The following is a 27,887-nucleotide window of genomic DNA, read 5'->3' as shown; positions in this document are numbered from 1 at the left end:
TGTCACATTAAAACATAATTTTAGGGATGATCGATGACAGTTAAAAAATAAAAAAAAATCACAAAAAAAAAAAAACTAATCTTGTATCAAACGCAAAAATATAAATCTAAAAATCATATTGTTAAATTGCCTTTATCTTATTAATAAACGTTCATGTGTGGATTGACGTTTTTAAAACATCGATCGCCCCTAGTTCTTTAAAAACTATGAATAAAAACCTACATTCAACTGCATGGATTTAAATAAATGAATCAAACAATTTAAGACATCAAATAAACAGACTTGAATGTTATATTACAAATGTTTGCTATTAAATGATTCAATAAACACAAATTCAAAATCTTAGCTTAAATTTATTTGTACAAGAGATCGGTAATGTGCGTAAAGCGCTCAGGCAAATTCACGATGTTTTAAATGTTCAATTAAATATACAAAATTGTGTAAAAAAATTAAATGAAACATAAAATATAATTAAAAAGGAATGAATGAAATAAAGCTGGCTGGAAGTATTAGCTAAGAAAGCCCGTTCTTTGTTACGGTCCCCGGCTACACGATTCAACGAGAATTAAATTTTCGCTATCAATTTAACAATATTCCCATTATTACTACATACGTACGTTTAATCGATAAATTTAAAATTCCATTACATCTAAGTGACACGATTGGCAGTAACGATTCAACGAAAGTTTTTTTTAATCGTGAATCTATTTTGAAATTCAGAATATGTCTATAAATCGGCGATCCCGAATGCAGAGAAAGTTACATTTTGTAATTGAACAATTAAAAAAAAGATTTAAAATCGATTGAGCTCACATCGAATTGAGTGTTTGTCTATAGTTATATTGTCAATGGTTCGTTTAAGTAAAAAAAAAACATACAGACGAATTGAGTACCTCCTTCTTTTGGGAAGTTGGTAAAAAATAATACGATTGGATGTATGGCGTAAATATTTAGTAAATTGATACATTTCATAATATTTCCACGCATTTGCAAATCATTTTAACAGGTAAACATTCAAATATGTGTTCAATATTTAAGTTAACTCGCAAGTTCGTTCTCGTTCCGCAGACCGCGACGTATTCCCTAACTTACTAAGTTAAAAGCTCAACTTTAACTTATAAGTAGATCGATACAAGTAGGTATATTGTATAAAACGAGTGGAAAACCTAAAAATCTTATACGATACTAGGCAAAGGGATTATTGTAAAAGATTAAATAACGTACTACACTTAAAGATAGCTTAATTATTGTGATGAAGGGGCATACGAAACTGCATAAAACTGCTTCATAATCTATTAAAAAGTAAATACTTAAAAGAAAATACATCGCAAACGTGACTCGAAATCTCATCGCCATATGCCAAACAGATTCGCTTCTCGAATTCTCAATTCGATTGGATGCGAGCAACGAGCGCCGCTCGCATCGCGCCGTCTTACCAAATAGTACACAGACAAAAAACATTTTATCTACCTAAATATAGATATGTTATCGAATCACCTTCATCTCTAAAGCAGGCAGTGATCACTAAAATATCGCACTTAACCTAATTACCGAAATGTAGATCTGTAGATTTAAATTATCTGTGTTACTCTGGTCGCGATGTAAAAAAAAACCTAACTTCTGTCATTGTCATCGTAAATGTCAAATAGCAACTCAAAATTAGGAAGAGCTGTCAAAATAATATAGCAATCCGTTAATAACGTTAACAAGTTGTTTTCGGTTAACGGTTTTAGCGTGTTTTATAGCGGGGAAAAATAACTATTTACATAACACCGTTACAACTACGCATAGGACTGACACATTGTATTCACACGACACAGCCGATTCGTCTATAAGTTGGTTGCAATATGACACGATTCACCACAATTTACACTAAACGTACATCCGATATGAAAAATAAATTTTCTAATTACAGCTGCAATAACTATTTATAAATTTACATTTGCATCGCTTATAGGTGACGATCGGAGTTGGAAATTACATCGCATAGTTTTTAAACTTCCCTAAGCGCACTGACCACACACTAATTATGAAATTCAATAGCAAATCATAATTTCAATGGCATTACGATAGTTTCTTTTAATAGTTTTCTTTTTGTATAACATTTTATTTAACGTTACGTTAACTGTTAGATGTAATTTAGTAACGCTATAACTGTTAACGACATAGCGTTAACATTTTAAATAACGTATCAATACAGAAAAAAAAAACGAAAGTTGATATAGTGATATTTTTGCATTTATGAGATATAATAAAAATGTACTTTTAAATTGTCATTTATGTACTTCATTTTTTTAATAGTTTTTTTTTATCTATATTGATACTAATATTTAAATAAATATTTTGATAAATTGTCAGTATCGAGAGATGAATAAGCCATATCTGTATAAGGCTACCGTAAGATGGGATTCTATATAGAATAATATTTACCCTTTCGTCTCACAATCATAATTATGGTCAAAATGATAAAATTTACATCATAAGTTTCTTTCTCTAGGCACTGGTACATATTTAGCTTCAATGTATATAATATTTAACGTTAGCTGCGAAAACGGTTATAATATTTTCTATATCGAAGGTAACATCACTACGCTACAACCTACGTGGACCTGTCAATGTCAATAAAAATACTTTCATCATAAAATAACAAAAAAAAATGATATTTACTATAAAAGGTATACTAAGATTCAAATACATAAGTAGACAAAAAAATCAATGATTTCACGATAATTTTATAGTAAGGGTTTAAAAATATTATTGTCATTTGCTATGATTGGTTTGTCGGAAAATGGTTTTAGAACTATAGGCGTTTATTTGATAACTACAGTCTATTTACGTATTTAAATCTTGTTAATTACACAATTTAACATCAAACAGGGTACTGTCAATTGTACTAGCTGTCAAAACAAGCTGTCATATGTCAAGGTTAAGTACACAAAAAGGAAATAAAGTGCGACAAGGTCCGCTAGATGTGTTAGAGGAGTATGTCCGCGCGTCAGTTGACGTAGTGGTCGAAGGAGCCGAGGTACTCCAGCGCCGCGCGGTAACAGAACTCGTACTGATCCTAAAAAAATACCAACAGTTAGTATTTTTAGGAGCTCGGAGCCTACTCTATGGTATGTTAGGGTGACCCGGACATACTCAATCCACGCTCACTGCGGGTTGACTTGACATATTTTTAAATTTCTTCGCCGATATGTGCATCACGGTGTTTTCCGTCACCGTAACGTCGGGTAAATTATGTACATATGAAATTGGAAAATCACATTGGTACAACGGGATTCGAACCCAAGACATAATATAAGTCAAGTGCTTAAACCCCTAAATCGACGCTCTGCTTAAATACAAGTATTATTAAATTTTTATCTTCAAGCGTTGAAAGTGTTGAAGCATTAAAAAAAATTGCAAAATTGCAATTCCCACTTACAATACATGTGTATATGCTTTGCGAGAATAGTGGAATGGTAGTAAATAGGTTGGACTGACCTCTGTCTGCACCATGGCGGGGCGCTGCGTGCGCAGCGTGCGTACGGTCTGGAACACGTCCAGTACGCCCTCGTACTGCATGCGCTCCAACACCGTCGATAGCGTGATGAACACGCCCGTGCGGCCCACGCCCGCGCTACACACACAATCAACAACCCCTTACATATATATTTAATATAATAAAGCGTAAACACACACTACTTTGTAGCGCAGGATGTCAGCAATCACAGCATATTTTTGAATAATTCTTTCTTTAACAAAAAGTCCTACACTAACGCTTTAGGCTATATTAAGTATATTAAACTTGGGGGTAAATATTATGAGTAAGGAATTAAGGAAGCAAGGTTGCCATGGTTGCCATGGTTTCTCATCTTGTTATCTCATTTTGACATTTGCTGTTGATAATTTGACATATGTAAAAAATAAAGTAAAATCTTCATAATTTCATGCGGATGAAGCCGCACGGGAACAGCTAGTATTAAATACCATTAAATAATGTTAATAGTACAACACTCTTGGTCCGAAAAGAAAAAAGTATACAATAGTTGTGAGAGCTGACCTGCAATGCACAGTGATGGGACCGTCCTGGCCGAACTGCTCCTTGGTCTTGTGCACCTGTCCTAGGAAGTCGATGAAGCCCTCGCCGCTCTTGGGCACGCCTTGCTCAGGCCAGTCCGTGAACTGGAACTGGCGCACTGTCCTCGACGCCCCGTCTCGAGCGTCTGTCACCTGTGTGACACGACACAACCTATCACCTTACAGTGCTAGAACTTCTTTGTGACAAATGACACATTTACACAAAAACCTTGTGTAATTGTTTAATTGTGTAATTTATAATGTACCTTGAATTCCCTCAAGATATACTGAGGCATGTTATACTCGGCGATCGGGTCGACTACGAAACATTGGTAGCGCACAGAGCGGTCAGACGGCCAGTACTGATGACATTTCTCCTAAAAAATACACACAAAAATTATTTAATCTCCCCACAAGTGATGGTAAATAATGAAAGGTAAATATATACTCACGCGTCCCATTTCTTTCAATTTGGTCAGCATAACGATAATCGTTGAGTTATGCTCCCAAAGCATCCGCCAGAAGTCATCGGTGGTGTCGGGCAACGGTCCTTGAGTGGCGATGTATGCGGCTCTGTACCGGTAGCCGTCGACAAAGGACGCATTGATGTAGTCGGAGCCATCACGGGGCGTGAGACACACGCGGGTCGATTCGAACGGCAATATGTGGACCAGCCTGTTCTTGTGCTTGTTGCACGGCAGACTGGCGGACACGAAGCGACTCGAGTCAGCCTTCATATTAGCCAGCTTCTTAAATTCCAACTCCATTCCATTGATATTCTCGATGGTATCGACACGCATTAACTTCTGAATGTGCGCGTGCAAGTTACGAGCGGGCACTTCTGTGTCACCGCAAATGACAGCCTCTAGGAGTGCGTCGTGAATGAAGATGTACTGGTCTTCGGTTTGCACCATATAGTTGCGTTGAGCGCGGAGACAAGTTACGTGGCCGTAGATGTCTACGGTGCGTTCGTGGCGCGCTCTTTCCAGCATGGAGTCGATCACTATGAAGCAACCGGTGCGGCCAACTCCGGCGGAGCAGTGCACCACCAAGGGACCGGCGTCGGGAGGGTTCAGTGCACGGACACGGCGTAGGAACTGTAAGAAGGGCGCCGGGTGATCGGGGACACCGTGGTCGGGCCAAGCGGTGAACTGAAGTTGCTTGATTTCCCTTCGTTCAGTTCCACCGTTCCGTGAGATTTGGAATGTACGAATGCAGTAAGTCGCCAACTCTTGAACTTCCGCAATGGTTACAGTCATCATGCCGTAAGTTTCGCTGCCTCTGCTGGGCCAGTACTGATCACATTTAATTCTAGTTCGTTCTTCAAGCTTAGTCATCATAACAATAGTAGCAGTCCGTAACTCCCAGCACATTCGCCAGAAATCGACCAAGGTTTCTTGTAGAGGACCTTGAGTGGCCACGTACGCATTGTGTTTTCGATAGCCATCGCAGTAGTTTGCATTAATATAGTCGCTTCCGAGTATACCATCGATAGGCTGCAGAATAACACGGCTATGGTCGTAGGCGATAACGTTAGCGTACCGGTTCTTAGGTTTATTGACCTCCATGTTCGAATGATCCCATGTAAACTGCTGACCCGGTTCGATGCTTTCGTATTCTTGAGAAAACTTCATATTATCGTTGGCTTTAAGCCTGTCAATGTGATCTGCAAGTTCAGATATCGGTATTGGTGGATGAGAAATCATCGCCGGTGTTTGGAAATTAAGTCGTCTCATCTCGACTGGATCCGAGGGTGCTCCGAATCCAACGTCAGCTGACATTAGAGGTCTGGTGACCGCAGCCTGGTCGGGTGTCTTACACGGCTGACGGCGTCTCTTCATTATGAATAACATAACCAAGCAGAGTGAAAGCATCAAAGCTGCGATGATTGGTCCGATTACCCATAACATGCCAGCTTCTTTCCTGTTCTCTTCAATTCTTATTTCCGGATCACCGTTTATATCTTTGGGGTCGGGTCGGCTAGGTTCTTCGCCAGGAGGTGCTCCACGCATGTCCAAAGACAGATATTCCGAAAATGGACTAGAGGTGTAAAGATGTTTTTGTGGCGTATCGACAACCGCTCGGACAAATACCCTGTACTTTTTGTTAGGGTTTAATTTCTTGTTGAGAAAACCTTCGTATGACTCATTATTACCTAGGTGGAAAGTATATAAAATATTCCTTTGTAAGAACTTAGCGGCGATATATGGAGCATTTTCATCATCTATTCTTGCATTGTTTCTTATTAAATCTTCTGTTAAGAACTGATCGGGATGTTTGTGATTGTGTATTTTATCATCGGGGACGACAACTAGATAATAATGTGAAATAGGACCGTATTCTTCCGAAGCTTGGGGAAGAATAACCAATATTTCATTTTCAACAACACCATAAAAATCCGGTTTCACCATTGGTTTTGGTGCGGCCATTTGCGTCGTTACTGTTATTTTAGTTGGCGGTCTGTATGAATCGTCGTTAGGGATAGCACTGACATTCACATTATACGTCGTAAATGGCGAGAGATCGTTAATAGAATGTGATGTTTTGTCGTGCTTAATAATTATCTCCCTTTTAGGTATCTCTTGTGTTTGAGTCATCCCTAGAGAGTCGACAAACTCTTTGATTGCATTGTACGAAATCTTATAGCTTACAGGATTTAAGCGTAGAGGTGGTGACCATGAGAGGGTCATCGAGTGTGTAGATACATCCTGAGCCCTTAGATGTAGAGGCACTTCTTCGGGCCGGACTTTAACAGTAACCTTTTCTGATAGTCTCCCTAATCCATCGGCCGTTTTCGTTGCTACAGCGACGGCATATTCCGCGAATTTCTCCAAGTTTTCTATATCAGCAGAATGTGTAACGTGAACAGTTTTCTGCTGCCATTCATCTAAATCTTCAACGGGTGTCATCGTGTAGAAAATGGAATATCCTATAACTTTTCGCCTCGATGGCACCGTTTCCCACCAGACCTCAATACCAGATTCAGATGTGGCTACAGCTTTGACCGACATGGGCGCCCTTCCGATATCCCTTTCAGTATGAACTGTAATATCTTTACTGTATGGTCCGGGACCTTGGTCTGTATACGCTCTTACTTTGAAAACATAATGAGCATCTTCTTCTAAGCCGGTAAAAACTGCTTTAGTCGTTTCCTTTGTTTTCTCTACGAGTGACGATTGATCACCTTTTTTGTAAAATTGAATGTCATATTTTTTGATTTGGCCGCTTCTGTCTGCTCTAATAGGAGGCTCCCATGTCACACTGATAATGTCAGGTGTTTGAAAATGATAAGTTACATTGGTCGGTGGGCCCTTCGGCGCCCCTTCCGGAGTGAGCCAATATTTGATATTTTCTTGTCCGTAGCCGATATGGTTCCTTCCGGCCAATCTGAATTCATACTGGACACCTCTCTCCAGATCAGTTAATCTATGAGCGTTGACGTTTATTCCAAAATTCTCTTCTAGTGTTTTTTGATTTTTTATTCCGTATTTCAATCGATAACCTTGCAGTTCACCGTATGTTTGTGTCGGTTTGGTCCATTCTAGCTCAATAGAGACAATCGGCTCACGTTCCAGTACCCTTAAAAAATAAAGTAACAGTTACTCAGAGGACTAACGTTTGGAAAGAACCAAAACAGACGAAAGCTACAGTTATTAGAAATGTATTAGTAAATGAGATTAGAACTGACTTAAGGTTAACAGTAGGCTTATTGGGAACGCCGCCAGGAGTTTTGATGGTGACCGGCGGGCTTCTGTCGCCGTCGCCCTTGCGGGTGACAGCGGCGACTTGCACGGTGTACCTCGTGTCAGGTTGCAAGCCTGTCACGTTTAGCTCCAATATCGTATCATCCATCACGTTGTACCGCATTGGCTCGTTTAACAAAGATTTGCTCTGCAATATGAAGGAAACTTTTATATTTGATTTTTCTGAAAATATAAAAGTAAACGTTTTTAAATCTTTTCTTACCTCTTCTCGAATCTCTTGGACATGGACATGATAGCCTCTTATGATACCGTTCTTTTCCTTCTCCTGCGGCGGTTTCCAAGTTACGTGCACCGCAGTTGAGTTGATAGTGGTCACCTTCACGTCTTGCGGCTCTCCAGGCACTGTAATATCACCAATTGTATTTTAACCTCTGCACCGTACCATTTAATAAACTTCGACCTAAATTCCCTATCAGCATCTACGGAAACGTGCTAGAGAAAACTCTACTCAAGCAATTTAAATTCAAGGGATTAAGCGTTTGCGTTAAAGGTTTCTCTTCGGAAAGCTTGGCGTAATTTCGAAAACTAAATTACCGAAGTTGTGTCCGTAACCGTCGTCTGCAATGCTGATAGAGTATTTAGGTCTCCGGCGTGTATCTAATCACACCTTTCAGCATCTCGATCGGGCATTTGAATACCAACACACACACTGATACATTTAACGCCCTTTTACATCACCAAAACAATTAAAATCAATTACCTTCCAATCCATATCGTTTGGATTGACTAAAGTCGTTAAGCTTTTACAAAGAATCAACATTTAGTAAGTTTATCTATTAGTATATAAGCGGCAATTCTATGTCTAGTTGTTTCTTTACAGGCTGCAAGGGAATCATGCTTCAGGAAATAGACTTGGGTGGCGACAAAGCTAAAGTTGGGTTTATAACACGCCAAGTCAGTTCCGAGCAGGTAAAGTGGCATAGACATGCGTCTTTAACCTCTTGCAGATTGTTCCAGAGTTTAATAACGCGAGGAAGTACTAACTAAGTAAAGCTTAGGCACAAGCACAAATGCACATAAATACAAGCACTATAGTAATTTATACTCACTCCTCAGGGCTGTACGGGTTACCAGCGGCCCATACAAAGTCAGTGACGAGAGAAAAAAAGAGAAAAACGCATTCAAATATATTTAAGACAAATTGTGCGTACATTGCAGGGCGAACGGAACTACTCAGTGAGAGATTACGAGTAGAACGCCTGTAGGCAATATGGAGGAATTCTTATTTCACATCCTTATGTTCGTTGAGCTCTTTAGGAGGCGCGTTCCGGTTAATCGGCTTGTGACGCCGGCGTCTCGCTGCTCAGGCCTGCCTCGCCTTTTCCTGTTACAGCCATTTAGAGAGTACTAAAGATACTTCATGCTATTACGATCGAGATCTCAAAAAACACCGTAGTATATTCTCTGAATTATTTGTTGTATTTGTATCGAATATGGAAATTATATTCATGTCGGTTGACCGAGGACAGGAAAAAGCTAGACACGTTGAGACAACGATTCTTCACCAATCGGCTCTTTTGAATCACTCACACGCACATGTATTGATTAACGCGACGGCGCCGATCTAAATGTGTGTGCTTCATCAGTGTATCTTGTTGTGAAGGCGCCCCTCGTTGCTGTGTGTGTGTTGCCTCGCTCCCTTGTGTCCGATATCTTCTGTGAGTTGTGACAGTGTCGTGGTGTCATTGCTGGCTGTGCTCTTCTACGTTTTTTTTCGATTTTATAACAATTATGTATTTAAGGAGTGACCGATGCCGAATTCATTGCGTTCTTCAAACATCGCTTAAATGCGTTAGCTTACGTTAGGCACAATAGTTTTCTGTATATGTCACAATATCTAGTGTGCATGCACGACGATAGTTTGATAGAAATACAGAAGAAGGAAGAAAGGCAAGAGAAATAGCTACTTGCAAGAGAGTGTAGCTTAGAGCGATCGAGACAGATAGAGAGATAGATAAAGATAGATAGAGCGCGTAGTCTAGTCGGAGCCGAGCAGTCGGGGAATACAGGCGAAGTGCGTTACGGTCTATCCGTTGGATCCAACAGGCCAATTATTGACAGATTCAAAATTTAGACTGGATCCTCGGGATTGTGTCGCTTCGACCCGCAGCCTTCCCGCTAAGTACGAGTGGTTATACGGTACAGTGAGTACGGAAGTAGTAGTTGTGAATAGTATAGCATGCGCGCGTGTCGTGTTGAGACGGTATTGGTATTCAAATGCGGCGCTCGGGCCGTGCGTGTCCGGCGTTACTGTGCACGCGGCTCACACTTATCACGTCTGCAGTCACTTTGTGAACGTGAACGTTACATGTTACAGCTGACATGGGCATAAGCGTAACAGTCGACTTAGAATCTAGTAACATTTACGTTCCCATGTGACATGTGGCAGAGAGGCCGTCGCGTCGGAGAGATGTCTTGTGTGACGCACTCGCTCTCTCACCTCGTGTCGTCGCTGATGTGCTGAGTGCTTCCTAAAAGTGAACATTGGCCGCGCGCAATCGTTTAAACTCGGCGCCGATTGCGTACGTCCAACATTTGTAAACCTAACCGGTGCCCAGTGAAATAACCGAACGAAAAACAGTGCTGTGTCGTCAAAGAAAGCATGCAAAATTGTGTCCATCGCTAAATACTCAATAATTGTGCGCCAAAACCAACAATATAACGGTGCCGTCGATACTAGACCAGGTGCAGGAGAAATTCTTTTTGCATTTCAGTGAGTGGCATCATTAGCGGTTTGACAGTAAGTAATCGGTGACGCGCCATCAAACCGAATCATTACATGTGGCGGTGAGTGGGAGCATAGAGACAATGCGACCGACATACTGTGAAATCGAATGGTCTGCGTGATAAATGATAAATTATATATACTTGTACATTGAAACTTATCGGCAAGCATATTATTTAAAACTTTGTTACGAGAATTAACCTCCTTGTTTCGAATCCTGCTATATGCTCACAAGAAACAAACAAAAGAAAAAAAGACATTAGTAACTGATATAATTTGTAGCTCAATATGAGATATATAGTATATACATATATACTTATATTTATAACCAACACCATTTGAACAGATCTCATTTAATGATACGAACACGGCAGGAGTGGAAATGTAGAGGTCACGGGATAATGATGGTCTTCATTAAGTTACGAATTATTCAAGATAATAATGAGAAATATTTCATTTCCATTCGCACCGCTTCAATTAATACGAATATAAAACCATCCATATGTAACACCAGTGGGAATATTTAATATATGAACTGTTCATCTTTTTATGAATGATTTTACCCAAATCACCATACCCATTTCCGCAGCAGTTTTTAAAACATGAAATATTGTTATTGCTATTAAATATGATTGCAATATAAGAGGACACTATTAATAAGACTACGTCATAAAGTGGGTCAAAATATTATCCTCTGATATTACAAATCTCAGAAGTTTTGTTAGGTCACAATGTTCGGATGGAGAAATTATTTATTAGTTCTTGTTAGTTTGAAGACAAGGCTCAACTTTATGACTTTAAGTGGAATTTACGAAGTATTAATTCTAATAGGACTTTAATATAAAATAGATGTTTATAAAATAACTTCAATTATAGTCTTTAGCTACAAATAATAGTTAAATATTGTTTATGTTTCAAGAAACAAGAGTCAATAGACGGACTCAAATTATAGATATCGCGTAATAAAATTAAGAAAAATACAGTATTGGTCATATGATATCGATTTGTACTGTTATATTCAAACAATCAATATAATAATATGTTCATAAAAAGTATTATAATTAAATCATTAAACAAATAAACAAAAAGACATATAGTTGAGCCGGTGGAAGTTGTATGAGTAAATATGTTGGAGACGTACCGTCTTCATGCGTGCGCACGGTGACGGGGTAGGAGGCGGGGCCGTCGCCCACGCTGGTGCCGGCGAGCACCCACACGCGGTACTCCGTCCAGCGGCGCAGCTCGTCCAGCACGAACTCCGTCGCGTTCAGCCGCACCACCGTCGCCTCCGAGTCCCCGCGGCCCGCCTCCACGCACAGCAGCTTGTAGTACGCGATACGGCCGTTGGCGCGTTCCGCGGGCGGCGGCTGCCACGACACGCGCACCGCCGTCGGCGATATCGCCACCGCCGTCACATTCATAGGCGGCGCGCCCGGCACTGAAACGCTCCAACGTCAACTACCGCCCACAACCCACGAGCCCACGCCCGAGCCCACACGAGCACACACGAGCCCACACCCGAGCACACACGAGCCCACACCCGAACCCATACGACGACGCTCGCCACACCAACCTAAACTCCCGACAATATGAAAATGAAGTTTTGCAACAAACCAATAGTTGCATTTAATATTCCCGATGAAGTTAGAGATTAGTTTATGTGAGATTAACCTCGATGCAATCACTGAATGCGATTAAACAAAATGTGTCAAATTAAAAAGAGAGACGATGTAAATCGTCGAAATTGAACATGCACAAAGTTGAAGTTGTAGGATCCGCTCGCCCTTACTAAATACTCTTGTCCTGTCGGAAGAAAATTGTGCTGATTATTATCTATCTAGCGACATGAGGAACACTTTTGTATACTCTCCGGTTCATTATGCCGCTGTGATAAAAGTGAGAAAAAAATTGATATAGTAACTTTTTCAAATAAGATTTAGACGTACGGACAACATAAAGCTACTACTAAGGTATTGTGCACACGCTTTATGTCTTTTTGATTTTTATTTTGTAGTTGGATGTTATTTTTTTAATCGAAAGCAAACAAAGGCGCATACGCAATACCGTTTCGACAATTGTACAATAACGAAACACATATTGTGATATAAAACTTGGTGCTTGTGCTTGTATTACTGGCAGCGTGCCGGGCAGGTGCGGTATGTGAAATATTACAGTAGAAATTACCTGGAAAACCCACAAAAGGTTTAAATATTGTTAATTTTCTTTTATTGTTTTGATCATTGGCTTGGAAAGAGTCCACACGGGATATTACAACTGAACTCTATAAAGTCTATAAAGATGTATTAAAATAATAGTTTTTTTTTTTTTTATAAAAGGGCCCTTTAAAAAAACTTATACGCTAAATCCGTGTTACAATACAAATAAAAATTTTTTTCGTTAGGACACAAAATTTAATCTCATCATATTTTTTACAGATACGCTTCTTCTGAAGTCGTTCCAAGCCATTTGTTTCATGTGTGTGTGTGGCCTTAAGGTTTCAACATAACGTATTAATTGGCCGAGTTGTACCAACATGAGGTTTTACTTGGCCGAGATGTACCAACACGACGCGTAAGTTGGCCGAATCGTACCAACATAAGATGTTAATTAGCCGAGTTGTACCAATATAACGTGTTAGTTGGCCAAATTGTACCAACATACGAGTAAGTTGTTAATTGGCCGACTTATACCAATATAAGGTGTTAGTTGGCTGCTTTGTACCAACAGAAGTTAGTTGGCCGATGCTACCGTACTGTATTGGCAGTACCAACATACCGTATTGCTTTGTCCGGACTGCGATCGGCGGGGTGGTGGCGCCCTCGCCGCGCTGCGACCGCGCCGCAAGCCAGATGTAATACAGGGTGTTCGGGTACAGCCCGTTCAGGGTGTAGGATTCCATCTTATGTATCCGTCTAAGAACAATTTTAGTTAAATACTAGCTTGAGCCCGCGACTCTAAAGCCTATGTGGGCTTCCTGACTATCATCTACATCTATGGCTAATTTAATCAAGATGCTTTCAATGGGTTTGACCACAAACTCTACCAAACATCCATCCATCTAAACTTTCGCATTCATAATATTACTCAGATGTTCATAACGCTGAGTTATAAAAAGATTACGGATTTTTGTTTGGTGCAAACCTGACTTTTTTAAATCCATATATTTACACATAATGTTTGGTTATTACTATATTAGTATTTCTTTCAATTTCATTGTTCTAATGTAAGTTTTATGAGAAGTGTATTTTATCTAATTCCTTACTTCCTGTGGTGTTCCTTTGCGTACGTATCGTTCCAGTATAGTTCGTAGGAGACGATCTGGTCTCCCGCGTGCATGGGCTGCTGCCACTGCAGCGTCACCGAGGTCTCGCCCGCCTCTACTGCTACGAAGTTCGACGGTTGGGATGGTACACCTGAGAGGACAATGGGTTACCGTAATATCTAACTTAACGTAATATCTAAGCTAATAGTGGTAGCGCCTGCTTTAACAACTTCGTCGATACGTCTAAGCACTTGAATACCATGATTTATTTGTAGGATTTTCAAAGATATTAGGATTGTTTCTTTAAGCAGTGAAAAGTATAGAAAGTAGCAGTGGGAGGCCCAATTTTAGTCCCTTTCCCGTTCCACCCTCTTCTTATAAGGAATAGAATGAATGGGAAAGTGGATTTGACGGGGGAGACGCAAAGAAAGGGGAAATATCCTCTTATGTGCGTCTCCTCCTCCGTCGATTTAGGGTAGGCAACGCATCTGCAATAGCTGATATTTATGGGCAGCGGTTGCTTCGCCATTTTGGCGGATTCAGGTAACCTTGCTCGTTTGCCACCTTGTTGTATAAAAAAAGGTAAGAAAAGTAATTTTGCATGAAATTGTTACAAAGACTAGATATGATAGATTGTTTTCACTTTATTACCTTGTTGTGTTTTGACCTGTACTGGTGCGGACACGGGGCCGGGGCCCACGGACGTGAACGCCTGCACTCGTATAGTATACACCGTGTGGGGGGTCAACTCGTTGATGGTTGTTAGATGACTGCTGTCCAACTATTCAAATACATAAATAAATAATTATAGAAAAACTATTTCTTTACGCTTCTTTGACCCTTTAAACGACGGAGTATTGTGTAGCAAAAATATATGTTACCAACACATTACAATCAAAATCTGACGTATTTTTCTCTAAACTAGTCGAATATTTTTTTTTAATTAGTTGTTTGTAATTGGACACTAAAGAATCCAAGGTTAGGGGTGCCAACATAAGTTGATCTTCACTCACAACTTTAACGAACAAAATACTGTTAAAAAGAAAATTAGTACCGCGCTATAGAATTGGCGCAACACTAGATTATTGGCATTAACGTCACATCTCTAACTGACAGCTGTCAATGTCATTAGAAGGATGGATATTCGCGCGCATTATGACGAGTGACGAGATGTCGAGTGCAGTGTTAAAATTAATATCTATTAAAATTAATATTAATACTAGTATTAATTAAATAAATTGTTTTAAAATACTAACCAAAAAGGTTTAAATTATGTAGAACTTTTTTAATGTAATGCAAAATTAAGTATATAAAGACACATATGTTTGCTTACCATCTGAGAATTCCAAGACTGCAACGGTTGTGAAGGGTCCGTGGTATAATAAATTTTGTAGCCCTGTAACAATTAAAATATAGTTATCACAACAATTGCAATAGTTAAGTCTGAATTAACGATTCTAATGTGAATTTAATAAGAATGTGAGGGATGGAAATGTTTTTTGACCGACTTCCCAAAAGGAGGTATTCAATTCGACGATATGTTTTTTTTTTATGTTTTCATTAACACCGACATCAAAGTAATAATAATTGTACAATATAGACAAAACTGTTACAATAAGGTAGGTTTACTATTTTCAAGTAATTATTTCGTTACTTTTTAGTGTACTGTTTTTTTGAGAATATTTTGTTTTGTTTTTAGTGCATTTTGTTTTGTTTTTAGTGTATTTTGTTTGGAAGTCGGTTTTGTTTTTTTTATTGCTTATTATTTCAGTTGAATGAAGGAAATCATCGCTGGATTAAAATTGAAAAAAACGGAGAACCACAATAAAGAAACACTGGAATGCACTGTGTGGGCGTTAAAGTTCGTTTATACTTTTCCAGTTATAATCCAGCGCTGGCTTTAATCTGGAAAATAATTCACTGCTGTTACGTCAGTCCTGGTTAGAGGGATTACCTTATTTTGTACTTAAAATTCTAGTAATTTATAAAGCATTTAATAATTTGTTATTTTCCAGTTATAATAAATTTAAATATTTTAGAAGAAAATACGTTGCTAATATCTTGTTCCATTTCGTGAGAAAATGGTAAAGCAAGACAGCCATCTTATTATAACGAATACTACTTAGAGCATCTTCCACAAAGTAAATATTAAATTGTTTAACAGGAATTTACAGTCTAGCTTAAATATTATTTTATCGCTTGAAACATATTAAACTAAATTTAAAATGCCTTTTTTTTTAAAAAAAATACCGTTAATTGTCCATTTGGCGTTTCTGGTTCCTCCCATTGTATAACCATCGTACTTGAACTGAGTGGACGGACTTGAACGTTCCTCGGAGCTGACCCAGGTTCTGTAACAAATTAGACATTGAGAACAATTTCTCCAAAAAATGGCACTGATGTATTATTACAGACCCCCCGAATAAGCCCGCAATTTGCGTAGAATCAAAAAAAGTTAGTTGTCTATATGGTTTTCCAGACTATCCTCACAACTAAAGCAAATTTCATCGAAATCCATTCAACCGTTTAGTCTACAAACTCTATCAAACATCCATCCATGTAAACTTTCGCATTTATAATATTAAGTAAATATAAAGTATGACTATCCATAAATTCCTCTAAAACATAATGAAAATATCATTTTATGAATGTTTTTTAGGGAAATGCTACAGTACCAAATAAAACAGGAAAGATAACATCATTTCTTCTGTTATTTTACATTAAAAAAATGCAAAGAAAAACAATATCCGATAGCCACTTTAGCAGGAAATAACAAACAGAACAAGGGGATGAGCTGATGTCTTAAAGATTATTTGTCAAAGAAACAAAGAGGTATTGAATTATAAAACGACTCGAATCTTTTAATTTATTTCCTTCCTTAAAAAAACTCCAACATGAATATTTAAATTAATTGTTGCTTTATTTCTTCAATATTTTGACTTGCCCAATAAAAAAATTTCACAACATTCCTTGTAAATCTCTGTCAAAAGAACCTAACGGTCTGAGAAAAAATGGTCTTGGCGTGGCCTCGCCTACAGATCGATATCTATACATTTTCATTGTTATTTCATCAGTAGAGCGTCTTTTATTCGTTAGCTCGAGACAATTTTAGTTACTAAGAGAATAAACGTCGGTAAATTTAATTTTTCCAAAGTAAATTAGACGTGATAGCTACTTGACAAGTTGAAACCCGAGACCGAAAAAATTGCCGAAGTATTTTAATAATTTCGTATATTTTTATCAAACTGGCTTTAGAATTAAAAAAAAATATTTAGTAGTTTGTTCTATATGTATGCTAAATTTCTAGATCCGTTCAGTAGTTTAGGCCACAAACTCTAACAAGAATCCATCCATTTAAACGTACGCAATTATTATTAATAAGAGGTAAGTTTATGAAAATCTGACATAATTACTTCCAAAAAACAATAGCAAATCTGCTTATATGTAAAAAAAGTCCTCTATTTAAAGAGCAATACAAATTTTCACAAAAAAAGAAAACCTTTACACATTATCAACTGCAATTAATGTCCATCAGAATTTAAAACGTACAAAAAACGATTTTTAATTGTGTTTGCGCAGCGAGCGACATCAAGCGGCATTGCTGGGTAATGACGCGCAGTATAATTGTGCGCTGCGGTTACAACTGAATATGTTAAAAACCACCGAAACCCTGAATGCGTATGTACCAATGAGAATTATAAATGAATTTAATAACACGAACATTTTACCAAATTATTTTAAGATCAAAAAATCAGTCAAACGTGAGAAGGCAATAATCTTTCAAGCGAATGATTTATTGAGTAACTCTCTTATATTCTTCTCCTATGTTAAGAATGATAGATTATTTATACTGAAGATAGGACAAGTCAAAGATAATAAAGACAAAATAGACCCATGAGTGTTGACAGATGGAAAAAGTAGAAATGAATTAAATCTAAACAAAAATTTTATAAAATCGATGTGCCAAAAGGTGTGAGGATGAAAACACAAAACTAAAAAATAAACTACAATAAACCAAACAAAACCAAAATTCCAATTAAAATGTATACCTAGTAATAATATTAAAACCAAAAATTGCCCTAAACATGAATATGATACCCATTTATATAGCAAATTTAAATCATACTTACTGGCACCTCCATATAAAGAATCCACTGTAATGCAAGAAAAAACACAGTTAGTAAGCGGAAACACAAACTCCATTAACCATTTACACACAGGGTGCTACAGAAAACAGTAAGGACGCGTGTTACAAAAACCTTAGCCTTCTTAGAGTTAATCCTAGAAACGAAATGGTGCATGGACAACTTAAAAAACGCTCTAAAACTACCACAAAAAGTGCAAAAGAAAATAAACAAAACAACAAACAAAGGACACGAAGATTTAGTATAAACTTACATCAAGCGGCGACGATGCCATGACGCATATAACGTTGGCATGAAAAAAAACGATCAAAGGAAACACCTTAAAACTCATAGTTTAGCGCAAGTAAACAAAATATACATACAAAGAATTCAAAGCGATGAAATAATGCCTCGAACATTCTCAAGCCATTAATTAAATTCGAAGAAGCATTATGAATCGATGTGGAGAAACGTAATTCCTTTATAACCTTTACAAAACATCACATAGCGTCACAAGAAATTTAATTAGATATATAAAAGATATTCAGGTTATACTACAAAAACAACGTAAATGTTAGGTTAAATTAACAAAATTATACATAGGGTCACCTGTTTCTCCCGTGGTGATGACTGCCGGCTCAGAAGGCGCACCCCTGCCGATATTGTTGACTGCGATCACATACATCTCGTATTCCGTGTAAGGCGATAGATTCGTCACCGAATAGTACTGAGTGATAACCCCGGAGATCTCGCTATAGGCCTAGTAGAAACAAAATCATATACAACCTGCTCGAAGGACTAGAATAATACTTTATTGAAAGATAATAATTTATGATGAAATACAAACATCCAAGAAATGAACATCGTATGAACAAGAGAGAGAGAACAAGAAGCTTAATATTTTAGCGAATTAACACTTACTTGATTTGCATATTTAGGTTTGTACTGTATAACATAATACTGGGGTTCTTCAGGACCATTGTAAGTCCACGCGAGCCGGACCGTTGTCGCCGTCACCTCGGAGGCTCTCACCTCAATTGGGGCACCTGGTAATGCTGTAAACAGAACGCAATATTTCAGCAAAATGTATTCATTTAATTGTCTGAAGTAATCCAAAGCAGACTTAATAATAAATCGTCATTATACTGATCCATTTTATTGTACACATCATATTTTCGTAATCACAACACCTTTCACAATCCATCCATCGTTCTATGCCCACCGATGTATTACTACATTTAAGTTTTTAGCATTAATTCAGCTAAAAAATAAATAGAAAACCATTGAGGTATTTAATTTTCGCAAGACTAGAACATTCCGCGCACGCTATGATTAGACACGCATTGTTAACTCTCGGAAACTTTTAATAGGTGGTATCACAACTCGATAACTAGGTTCAGGAGGGGTCTATATCAAATTATATTGTACAACAGTAATTAATCATTATTTAACCAGACATTCGTTTGTCTCCGGAGATCCGGACCAAGTTGGCAAACCCTTTCAATTATGAATTATGATATTAATTTATTACTGAGACTTGACGAAATTTATCAAATTGAACTTCTCTAATCTACCTTTCTTCTTGTTTAATCGATCGAAACTTGATACCTTGGATGAAGCAAGACAAGTAATGCTTATCGCGAGTACATGTTGATACGTTTTATTGCATTAACTAAAAACAGAACTTCTGTTGAATTAACCAATAAATTTGAAAGAATCACGTGACGCAGTATCATAGTCTACTGTAAGTCTGGATTACTTTTTCAACACGCTATAATTATAATTATCGACATAAATTTAAATGAATCAAATAAATTGTAAACAAAGTGTAACATACACGATGGTTATCGAGAGTGCAATAAATAACTATACGTGTACTTAATTAAAAGCGAATTGTGTTGAGTATGGTGAAATTTTCGCAGTAAACAAAGCAATTTCGACGACAAAATTATATTTCGTAAATAATGATGCGATACGCATCAGTTCTATTTGGTTTTAATTAAAATATGAATATAACTATATGCTCTAAAACCGCATATAACTGCGAAAGCATCAAGACAAAAGTTAATTGACAAATAATTTCGAGACATTAATCTTTTTAAAATCATTTAAAAAAGTTTTGTTAAGTAAAATGGCAACACCTTCAAAATTACTCACAACTAATTGTCTACTGTGTACAGTCGTGGAAATTGGCAGTGCTCCACTTTTAGAAACACTGCAACGCGATAAACTGCACCTCTCCGTGCAATATACCAATCAGGTAGCATTATGTTACAAAAACCACAGGATGATAATACCAAAACAATTAGCCGTGTACTGGCATTTTAAACTGACACATTTAAAAGCTTAGTCTCTATATATTCAAAGCTTTCGAATGACTGCAACTAGTATGGTACACCGACAAATTCCCTGATTGTACATACTCATAAAGATTTGTAAGAGTAGAAGGATGGTATTTCTCCAGTTTACTTGATATACTTAAAAGTTGCGATGTTACTTAATTTTTTTTTTTATTTTTAAAGAATTTAATATTTAAGAACTCCACCAATAATACCTCCTACTTCTCCTACACATTTATCAATTTCTTATAAGGACGCTATACAAATATAATAATGTAAGTACAGATTACTAGTGAGTTGCAGTTTATATGTATGGTTGAATAGTGTTTGCGGTGTCATATTGCATTAAATTAGCATTTAAACTATCAGTTAACTATGCGTTTAACCTAATAATTACCATTGCACGTCTTCAGATAATTATTAGTGCGTATGCAAATGCTCTAGAATAGTATAGGTTAATAACCCTTGATACATCCAACCGTTAGATCAATTGGATATTGCTGTTATTAACCAGTATTGTTTGTGTGTAATTTGTTTATAATTTGCTTTGCTGCAAGCTGATCTTACTATCATCATCTTCCCTACCTTATCCGACACCCGTAGTGTCGGAACACCGGGTTTTCGTCCTCCAAATAACTGTTATCCGTCATCCCAGTCATCACTCCCTTCTTGATCATGTCACCTTTCACGCAATCTAGGTCTACCTCTACCGTTGTACCACACTCATAACTAACGTCCATCTCGTAACATGCGATTCATATGGAAGATCTTCCTATCTTGTAAAAATATAAAATTACTCACATTGTACTTTGACTTCTGATGTGGCTTCAATGACACCGAGAACGCTGGCCGCTTCGCACGTGTAGTTTGCGGATTCTCGGATATCTTCTAGAAGCAGCGTGTTAACTCCAAGAGGCGGGTTGTCTTCCGATGTCAGCCATTTTGACAGACCTATGGCGATCGTGAATTACAATAATTAATGCCATCAAGAACTTCGTTGCTTTATTGATCAAATTTGTTTATACTATCAACTTGTTTAGTCTAGGCATTGACTAAATACCTACTGGAATTCGGGAGGTTTAATTTTAAAGCTTTAATCGACACACAGGCCCAATTTTATTCCCTTTCCCGTCCCACCTTTTTCTTATAGGAGAAGGATTGGAAGGGAAAGTGAATTTGACGGCGGAGGAGACGCATAGGAAGGGGAAATATCCTGTTATGTGCGTCTCCTCCTCCGTTGATTAAGCGTAGGCAATGCATTTGCAATTGCTGATGTCTACGGGCAGGGGTTGCTTCGCCATTTTGGCGGATTTCGGTGACCGCTTGCTCGTTTGCCACCTTTTTGTATAAAAAAAACAACAAATTCAATGTCTCTTTGTCTATGAAGTTAATATTGAAATCGATAGCAATTTAACCGTGATATATTTCAATTTTGCAAGTCAATAAGCAGTAAGATAATTACATAGATATTTCGGCAATGGAAATTGGTCAGAATTTGCTTAAAGATGTTACCTTTTCTCCACTTGACAGTGGGCATTGGTGATCCGAAAGCGACACATTTGAGGGTCGTGTTGCCACCGAGCATCACCTCCGTCTTTTGCGGCGGCGGGATAGAGAACTGCGGCGCCACTCGTCTTACTACAAACAATATTAATACATTATCACAAATTCTTATACTGTTTTTAAATAAAGTACTGAACTTACAGAATTATATAGAAGGACCCAAAGGTATTAAGAAAATTCGATGTTATCAAATAAAGGGAGAACAAATTTTTGCAAAGTTAAGAATATTGATTATATTCATACATTTATCCGCTTAATTCTTATCTAAAAGTAAAACACGATAACGCTTTTAAGGCGGCAAGTTAATAAAGGAAACATAAATAACTTTTCGCAATGCAGAATCGTTCAACAACGCTTTCAAGGAAAGCAATTTGCATTTTTTTTAATACGCCACGACCATATTACTTGGAGCTATTATCGTTAAATATAACGGTTAAGTTGGTGGCCGGCGCGGCGGCTAGGCGGCCGGGCGGCCGGGCTGGCCGTTTTGTGAACGCTACGACTACAAAGAAAAGATAAAGGTGGAAAACATTTACCCGGTTCCCATTATGTTAATTAGAATACGCGGGCAACGTCGCTCTCTTAATCGCCACACAAACTTTGTACTTAATTACATGAAACTTAGCCTAAAAATTGCGTGAATCTAGAGACGTGAGTTACGTAAGGTTCCACTAACAGTGAATGTGTAACGATATACTTCACATTTGATGGAGAGCCTTATTTCGAATTCTGAAATGTACATTAGAGAATTAAAAATACGGGAGCAATGTGACAGAATTTGATGTAACTTTGTAGCTGAAAATACGCTGTTACGAACTAAAAAGGTAACCAAACAAGTAGTTAAAATTGTACCTTATGTGTATCTTTTATCTCTTACACGGTATTTCATAAATTTACATCTATACTAATATAATAAAGCGTAAACACACACTACTTTGTGGCGTAAGATGACAGAAATCGGAGCATAATTTTGAATAATTCCTTCTCTAATAAAAAGCCCTACACTCACGACACGCTTTAGGCTGTGTGTTTTCACGCTAATAAACTTAGAAGGTAAATAAATTGAAAAAAACCTCCATGTGGGAAAGACAGCATAAACTACAAGCTGCCAAAATTAAGGAAGCAAGGCTATTATGGAAACGGTAATTTTGACATTTGCAATTGAGAATTTGACAAATGTAAACAAATGTATTAAATTTTGCGTAGTACCTACAATTTTGTTATTTACCCGAAATTCCATCACGAGTAAAGTAAGAATTTTTAAAAGAGCATCTAAATACCACTTTAATCTTTCTATTTAAGGGGATATTAATTACTTAGAACAAACAACATCTAAGACGACACCTCCCTAAAGCGGGCTGTATTAATTAAGCGACAGCGGCGTTTGGTCGAGTCCGTCATCCGAGCGACTTTCATTCCTTATCACCTACACTTTATTATATGTTACGAGTCATAACCTAGACGCGTCTACTTTTAGAAGAACAAAAAAAAACTTTCCTGCTATATAAATAAAAAATAATGAAGCATTTGTTTGAGCGTTTAGGTAAAAAAATTCTCATATTATTTGAATACGTCTGACGAACGCGTATTAAAAATATGAACCAGTAAATGTTAACTAAATAATAAATTACATAGCTTCGTAGTTCCCCTTTGAAATCCGCTATCTCTTTTGAATTACACGCAACGGCTTATTGTGTTTAACAAAATTATTCTTTTGTTGGAAAACTTCAGAAACGTTTTCGTACTTTGTTTTCGCGATTAATTAAAATTAGTCGTGAGGCGAAAAATGCTCGACTCGTTTAATATTTTTGATGGGAGAAGTAACGGAGGCGGTGGTAATTTATTTTTTAAGATCCAAAATGTCACTAAACGTACTGATAACGGTTAAGCTCTTTTAAAGAAAATTGTTAAAACAGTTCTGGTTATTAAAGAATGAAAACTTTAATATGCTAAATTAAAGTAATCGCTAAACAATACATGTACACAAACCTGGGGGCTACAAAAAAAATCGTGAAAAGGAACGCAGCGTTGTCACATCTTTGACACTGACAGAGGTAAAGCGGTTTGAATTTGTGTGAAAAATATACATTTTCTTTTACAAAAGACAATTCAGAATTCAAGCTACAATTAAATAATCTATGAAGAATTTTTTTCTTTTAACACGACGGTGTTCAATAATCAAATACATGTTTAATTTTAATCTTTACATATAATAAAATTGGAGTGTCTGTTTGCAATATCCGAACAAAAAATCCAGATTTCGGGAATATGACGTATTTGCGTTGCTGATATCGAAAATCGCATTTTTGTCTATCTGTCTGTCTGTCCGCAAGCCGCGTTCATTCCGGGAAATCTCCGAAGAGGCTGGGCCGATTTCGACCGGACTTTCACTGAGGCGTAGGTGTAATAGACGGCCATATTATAGCCTTATTTTTTATCTTAATATTGCGTGAACGAAGTCGCGGGCAACAGCTACTTTTGCTAAATTTGAAGGTTAAAGAAGTTTTTGATGATGATATATGAGTACAAAATATGAATATAATTAATTTTGTATTACACTTACACGCAAAATTACGCGAATATTGTAATTTATTAAATATTAAACTCTATACCACCGTCCTTCGTGAAAACGTTCACCTTGGCCTCGTGCAAAGTCGTTTAACCGCATTTTCATAAAAGCCTTCTGTGGATAATCACCTCAACTTTCTGTCGTTTACTTGAGTAAACATAGTAAAGCAGACAAGAAATTTTCTTTTTTTTTTTTTTGCTTATTTACAAGAGCAAGATTGTAGACGTTATTTGTATATTTACTTAATCAAATTATTGACATATTAAAAGAGACTAAAACATTAAAATGAAACTGACTAGAGACCAAGATTATGCTAAATCAAAGGTCTAAAATTAATCATATAGTTGGTAGCTTTTTAACTATTTTGATACATGACATTCTGTTTTCTTAAAATTTATTTGTGAATCTGTGCTATTTATCAATACTATTTATCTTTATTTAAAACCACAATATTGTTAGAAAAATATTAGGAAACGGAAGGAATAGTGGGGGGTAGTTTTATAAAATACATGGCAAGGAGTGGCTCAGTCACAGTCTCAGCCTTCAGTCGCCAACAAGCTCAGTATATTTCTAGTCGTCGCCACAAGGCGTTCGATATTATAACGTTGTCGCCTTGGAGTGCAGTATGTGTATTAAGTAATTTACAAATATTGTTAATATGGCCGTCCGTCTATATTAAAAAAAAAATCATTTGTGGAAATATCTAACATCTTAAACACTAATTTGTTCCCTAGCAAATATTTATTTCAGTCTGCTTAAAGTGTATAGAAAATTTCGACCTCTAATTTGGAAGTTTGAAACATACAACCTTTTTAATACCATTTCCATTAAGGTTAATGTAAAACTGAACATCTTTATCACACGAAATGAAATTCAAACACGGACCTGTGTCTGTGTCGCGAATAAAAAATACATCTGCTTTAACAAAGATCAAAGGAAGTAAATTACAATGGAAAGCCTTCGTACATTTCCGCCACGCTGTCGATGGCTTCAAGAATAATGGAACGAAAACAACGACTTCATTATACCTTCTAACAAGCCCACGTACAATCAGAACACTAATCATTGAAACAAATCAATAAAGACTTTGTTCTGCGAAATATTGAACATTTTGTGACACGCAAAATGACATTAACAAAATTCCTTACTAAGATTAAAAAGAAACTTTTGATTTTTAAACATATGAATCACACACAATAATTATGCTTATATTTGAAATAAAATAATGGGAGAAAATGTATATAAAATGTTCAAAACCTAGCACCAATTTTAATCATCAATAATTAAGTTTGTTTCGCTGCATTTGTATTACTACATTGCGCGCGCGAAGGAGTACTTCTTGTTTTTACTTTGTACAGATGTTTGTATTTTTTTTTTTTTTTTATAACATAAGATGGCAAACGAGCAAGCGGCCACCTGAATCCGCCAAAATGGCGAAGCGACCGCTGCCCATAGACATCTGCAATTGCAGATGCGTCGCCTACCCTTATCCGACGGAGGAGGAGACGCACATAAAGAGGATATTTCCTCTTCCTATGCATCTCCTCTATCGTCAAATCCACTTCCCCTTCCCATCCTCTCATAAGAAAAGGGTGGTAAAGAGAAAAGGGATTTAAGTTAGGCCTAAATTAATTACTGTTCGAACTAGAAACATTTATTATCTGTGCTACTACAGCATTGTTTGCTGTGTGAAAAAACTTTTGCTACATAATATATGGTGACGCTTCCGCTGATCTCTTTCAAGCCAACAACGGAACGACGCGGAACCAAAAATCTCTGTCAAACTTACAATTGTGCCATATTATCTATTACCACAATTCCAAGTTTTATTGTTTCAGAAAGAAACAATAAAAGTTTTCCTTTGTTCTACAATGAACAATTACAATAAATAAATAAATAAAAAATCTTGATAGACTGATCGAGGGGAAGTTTAAATCGGTTGATCTATTTACCTAACGCTGTACTTGTAAAGTTGTAGCTAATGTCAACAGTCATCAATAAACACTTTGATCAACGCCTTGGCAACTGAGCCAACTGTAGCACGCAAAGACAAAGGGCCGGTTGAATTAATAACGATGACAGTTGACCTCATCTCACCCCACCGCGTCCTAATTCCCTTCTAATGGACACTAGCAGACGTAAATTATTACAAACTAGCTGTTGCTCGCAACTTCTCCCGCGTGAATTAAAAAATAATAAAGAATACAGCCTATGTTTCTAACTAATAACGTAGCTTTTAAATGGTGAAAGAATTTTTAAAATCGGCCTAGTGTACTAAACATTTTTAGCTGCAGCTTAGCATTATAGAAATTAATTATTTAACCATACTATTATTGATAAATATATTTCTTCTTCAGAAAATATTTTAAGCGAAATTTGTAAGGACAGCTATACACGAACGTAACAGATTTCTCCCACGGTCTTACATGATACAGCACGTGTTGTGTAGGTCTTATACATGTTTCACACGCGGGCTGAACTTTATGTGAGAATAGTTACATTGTACATAGCATTTGATAAACGATATCTCTAATCATATATTCAAAAATGTCATGGGAACCTATTTATATCATACATTTTGACAATACAATCGATTTTCAAATGTGACTTTGTCTAAAGGCTCGGAGTTATGCGTCCAAATAGTAAAGAAGTGCACCGTCCTACTCAACTCGGCTATTCTACCCTCGTGTGAAACTCACATTACAACTGTAATGAGATGTCGCAACTTGCACGTATCTAAATGTCCCAGATAGTTAGGTATCCGAGGTGTGGCGCGACACTATCTGCAAATATATTGCGTGTATTCCTCGCCGTGGAGTGTTGCCGTATGGAAAGTACGCTACTGCTTCTAAATATAGTCAGTCTTGTCCATTGTTGATTTTTTCCTTACTCTGTTACAAAAGTTATCTAAACAAATTCCAGATCGAGTTCAAGGATCGATTATTGGCTTTGACTATTTGCGAATTTACTAATACAAACATTTTCGCAATGAAAATAGGATTATTATTGATTTATTACTAAGAGGAAATGATTGTACCACATCAATTGGCGTGATTCAAATTTGATTTCGTGATTGAATTTCAAATCTTTAAGTAACGGCCGCAACTCGAAGCCGACGCGTTCATTTCAGCTTTCATATTTCGGACATAATTGTGCACTTATTTTAATTCCTTTAAGGTGATATTAAATATTATCTTAATATTGCGTGGACGAAGTCACAGGCAACATGTAGTATTAAATAATATTAAATCAATAGTGTTAATATATAGAAGAAACCTTACCTTTAACATACAAAGACGTAGGTTTGGAGAATTCAGTTCCAATTGAATTTTCTGCGACGCATTCAAACTTCCCTTGATCTTCCTCTTCGCTTTTTACAATTTGTAGTGTTCCTGCACAAATACAAAGAAATTAGCCTTATTTAAATTCATAAATTGAAGACATTAAAGATATCAAATTTCATCAAGATTGAAACTCAA

General features: G+C 37.1%; 1 protein-coding gene across 2 annotated transcripts in view; it reads right to left on the bottom strand.

Annotated features, from left to right (window-relative positions):
- Window positions 1–2,280: 2,280 nt before the first annotated feature.
- Window positions 2,281–27,887, bottom strand: part of LOC106104610 (tyrosine-protein phosphatase Lar) — a 279,987-nt gene continuing 254,380 nt past the window's right edge. The window contains exons 7-25 of one of the 2 annotated variants that reach the window (XM_013284703.1): window positions 27,690–27,800; window positions 21,789–21,914; window positions 21,078–21,227; window positions 18,859–18,992; window positions 18,547–18,697; window positions 17,944–17,967; window positions 16,064–16,164; window positions 15,147–15,209; window positions 14,465–14,594; window positions 13,814–13,964; window positions 13,327–13,463; window positions 11,693–11,989; window positions 8,029–8,168; window positions 7,751–7,953; window positions 4,515–7,641; window positions 4,329–4,439; window positions 4,046–4,215; window positions 3,487–3,622; window positions 2,281–3,064 (exon numbers count right to left, since the gene is read on the bottom strand). In XM_013284703.1, coding sequence (XP_013140157.1) covers window positions 2,996–3,064; window positions 3,487–3,622; window positions 4,046–4,215; window positions 4,329–4,439; window positions 4,515–7,641; window positions 7,751–7,953; window positions 8,029–8,168; window positions 11,693–11,989; window positions 13,327–13,463; window positions 13,814–13,964; window positions 14,465–14,594; window positions 15,147–15,209; window positions 16,064–16,164; window positions 17,944–17,967; window positions 18,547–18,697; window positions 18,859–18,992; window positions 21,078–21,227; window positions 21,789–21,914; window positions 27,690–27,800 — 5,531 coding nt within the window. In that variant the 3' untranslated portion in view covers window positions 2,281–2,995. The remainder of the gene's footprint in view (window positions 3,065–3,486; window positions 3,623–4,045; window positions 4,216–4,328; window positions 4,440–4,514; window positions 7,642–7,750; window positions 7,954–8,028; window positions 8,169–11,692; window positions 11,990–13,326; window positions 13,464–13,813; window positions 13,965–14,464; window positions 14,595–15,146; window positions 15,210–16,063; window positions 16,165–17,943; window positions 17,968–18,546; window positions 18,698–18,858; window positions 18,993–21,077; window positions 21,228–21,788; window positions 21,915–27,689; window positions 27,801–27,887) is intronic. The other variant, XM_013284704.1, reaches the window with a different exon arrangement.

Source organism: Papilio polytes, unplaced genomic scaffold (assembly GCF_000836215.1).
Source record: "Papilio polytes unplaced genomic scaffold, Ppol_1.0 DF823510.1, whole genome shotgun sequence".
Taxonomy (NCBI): domain Eukaryota; kingdom Metazoa; phylum Arthropoda; class Insecta; order Lepidoptera; family Papilionidae; genus Papilio; species Papilio polytes.
Note: the sequence above shows the minus strand (reverse complement) of the source record. Positions and strands in the feature narration are given on the sequence as shown.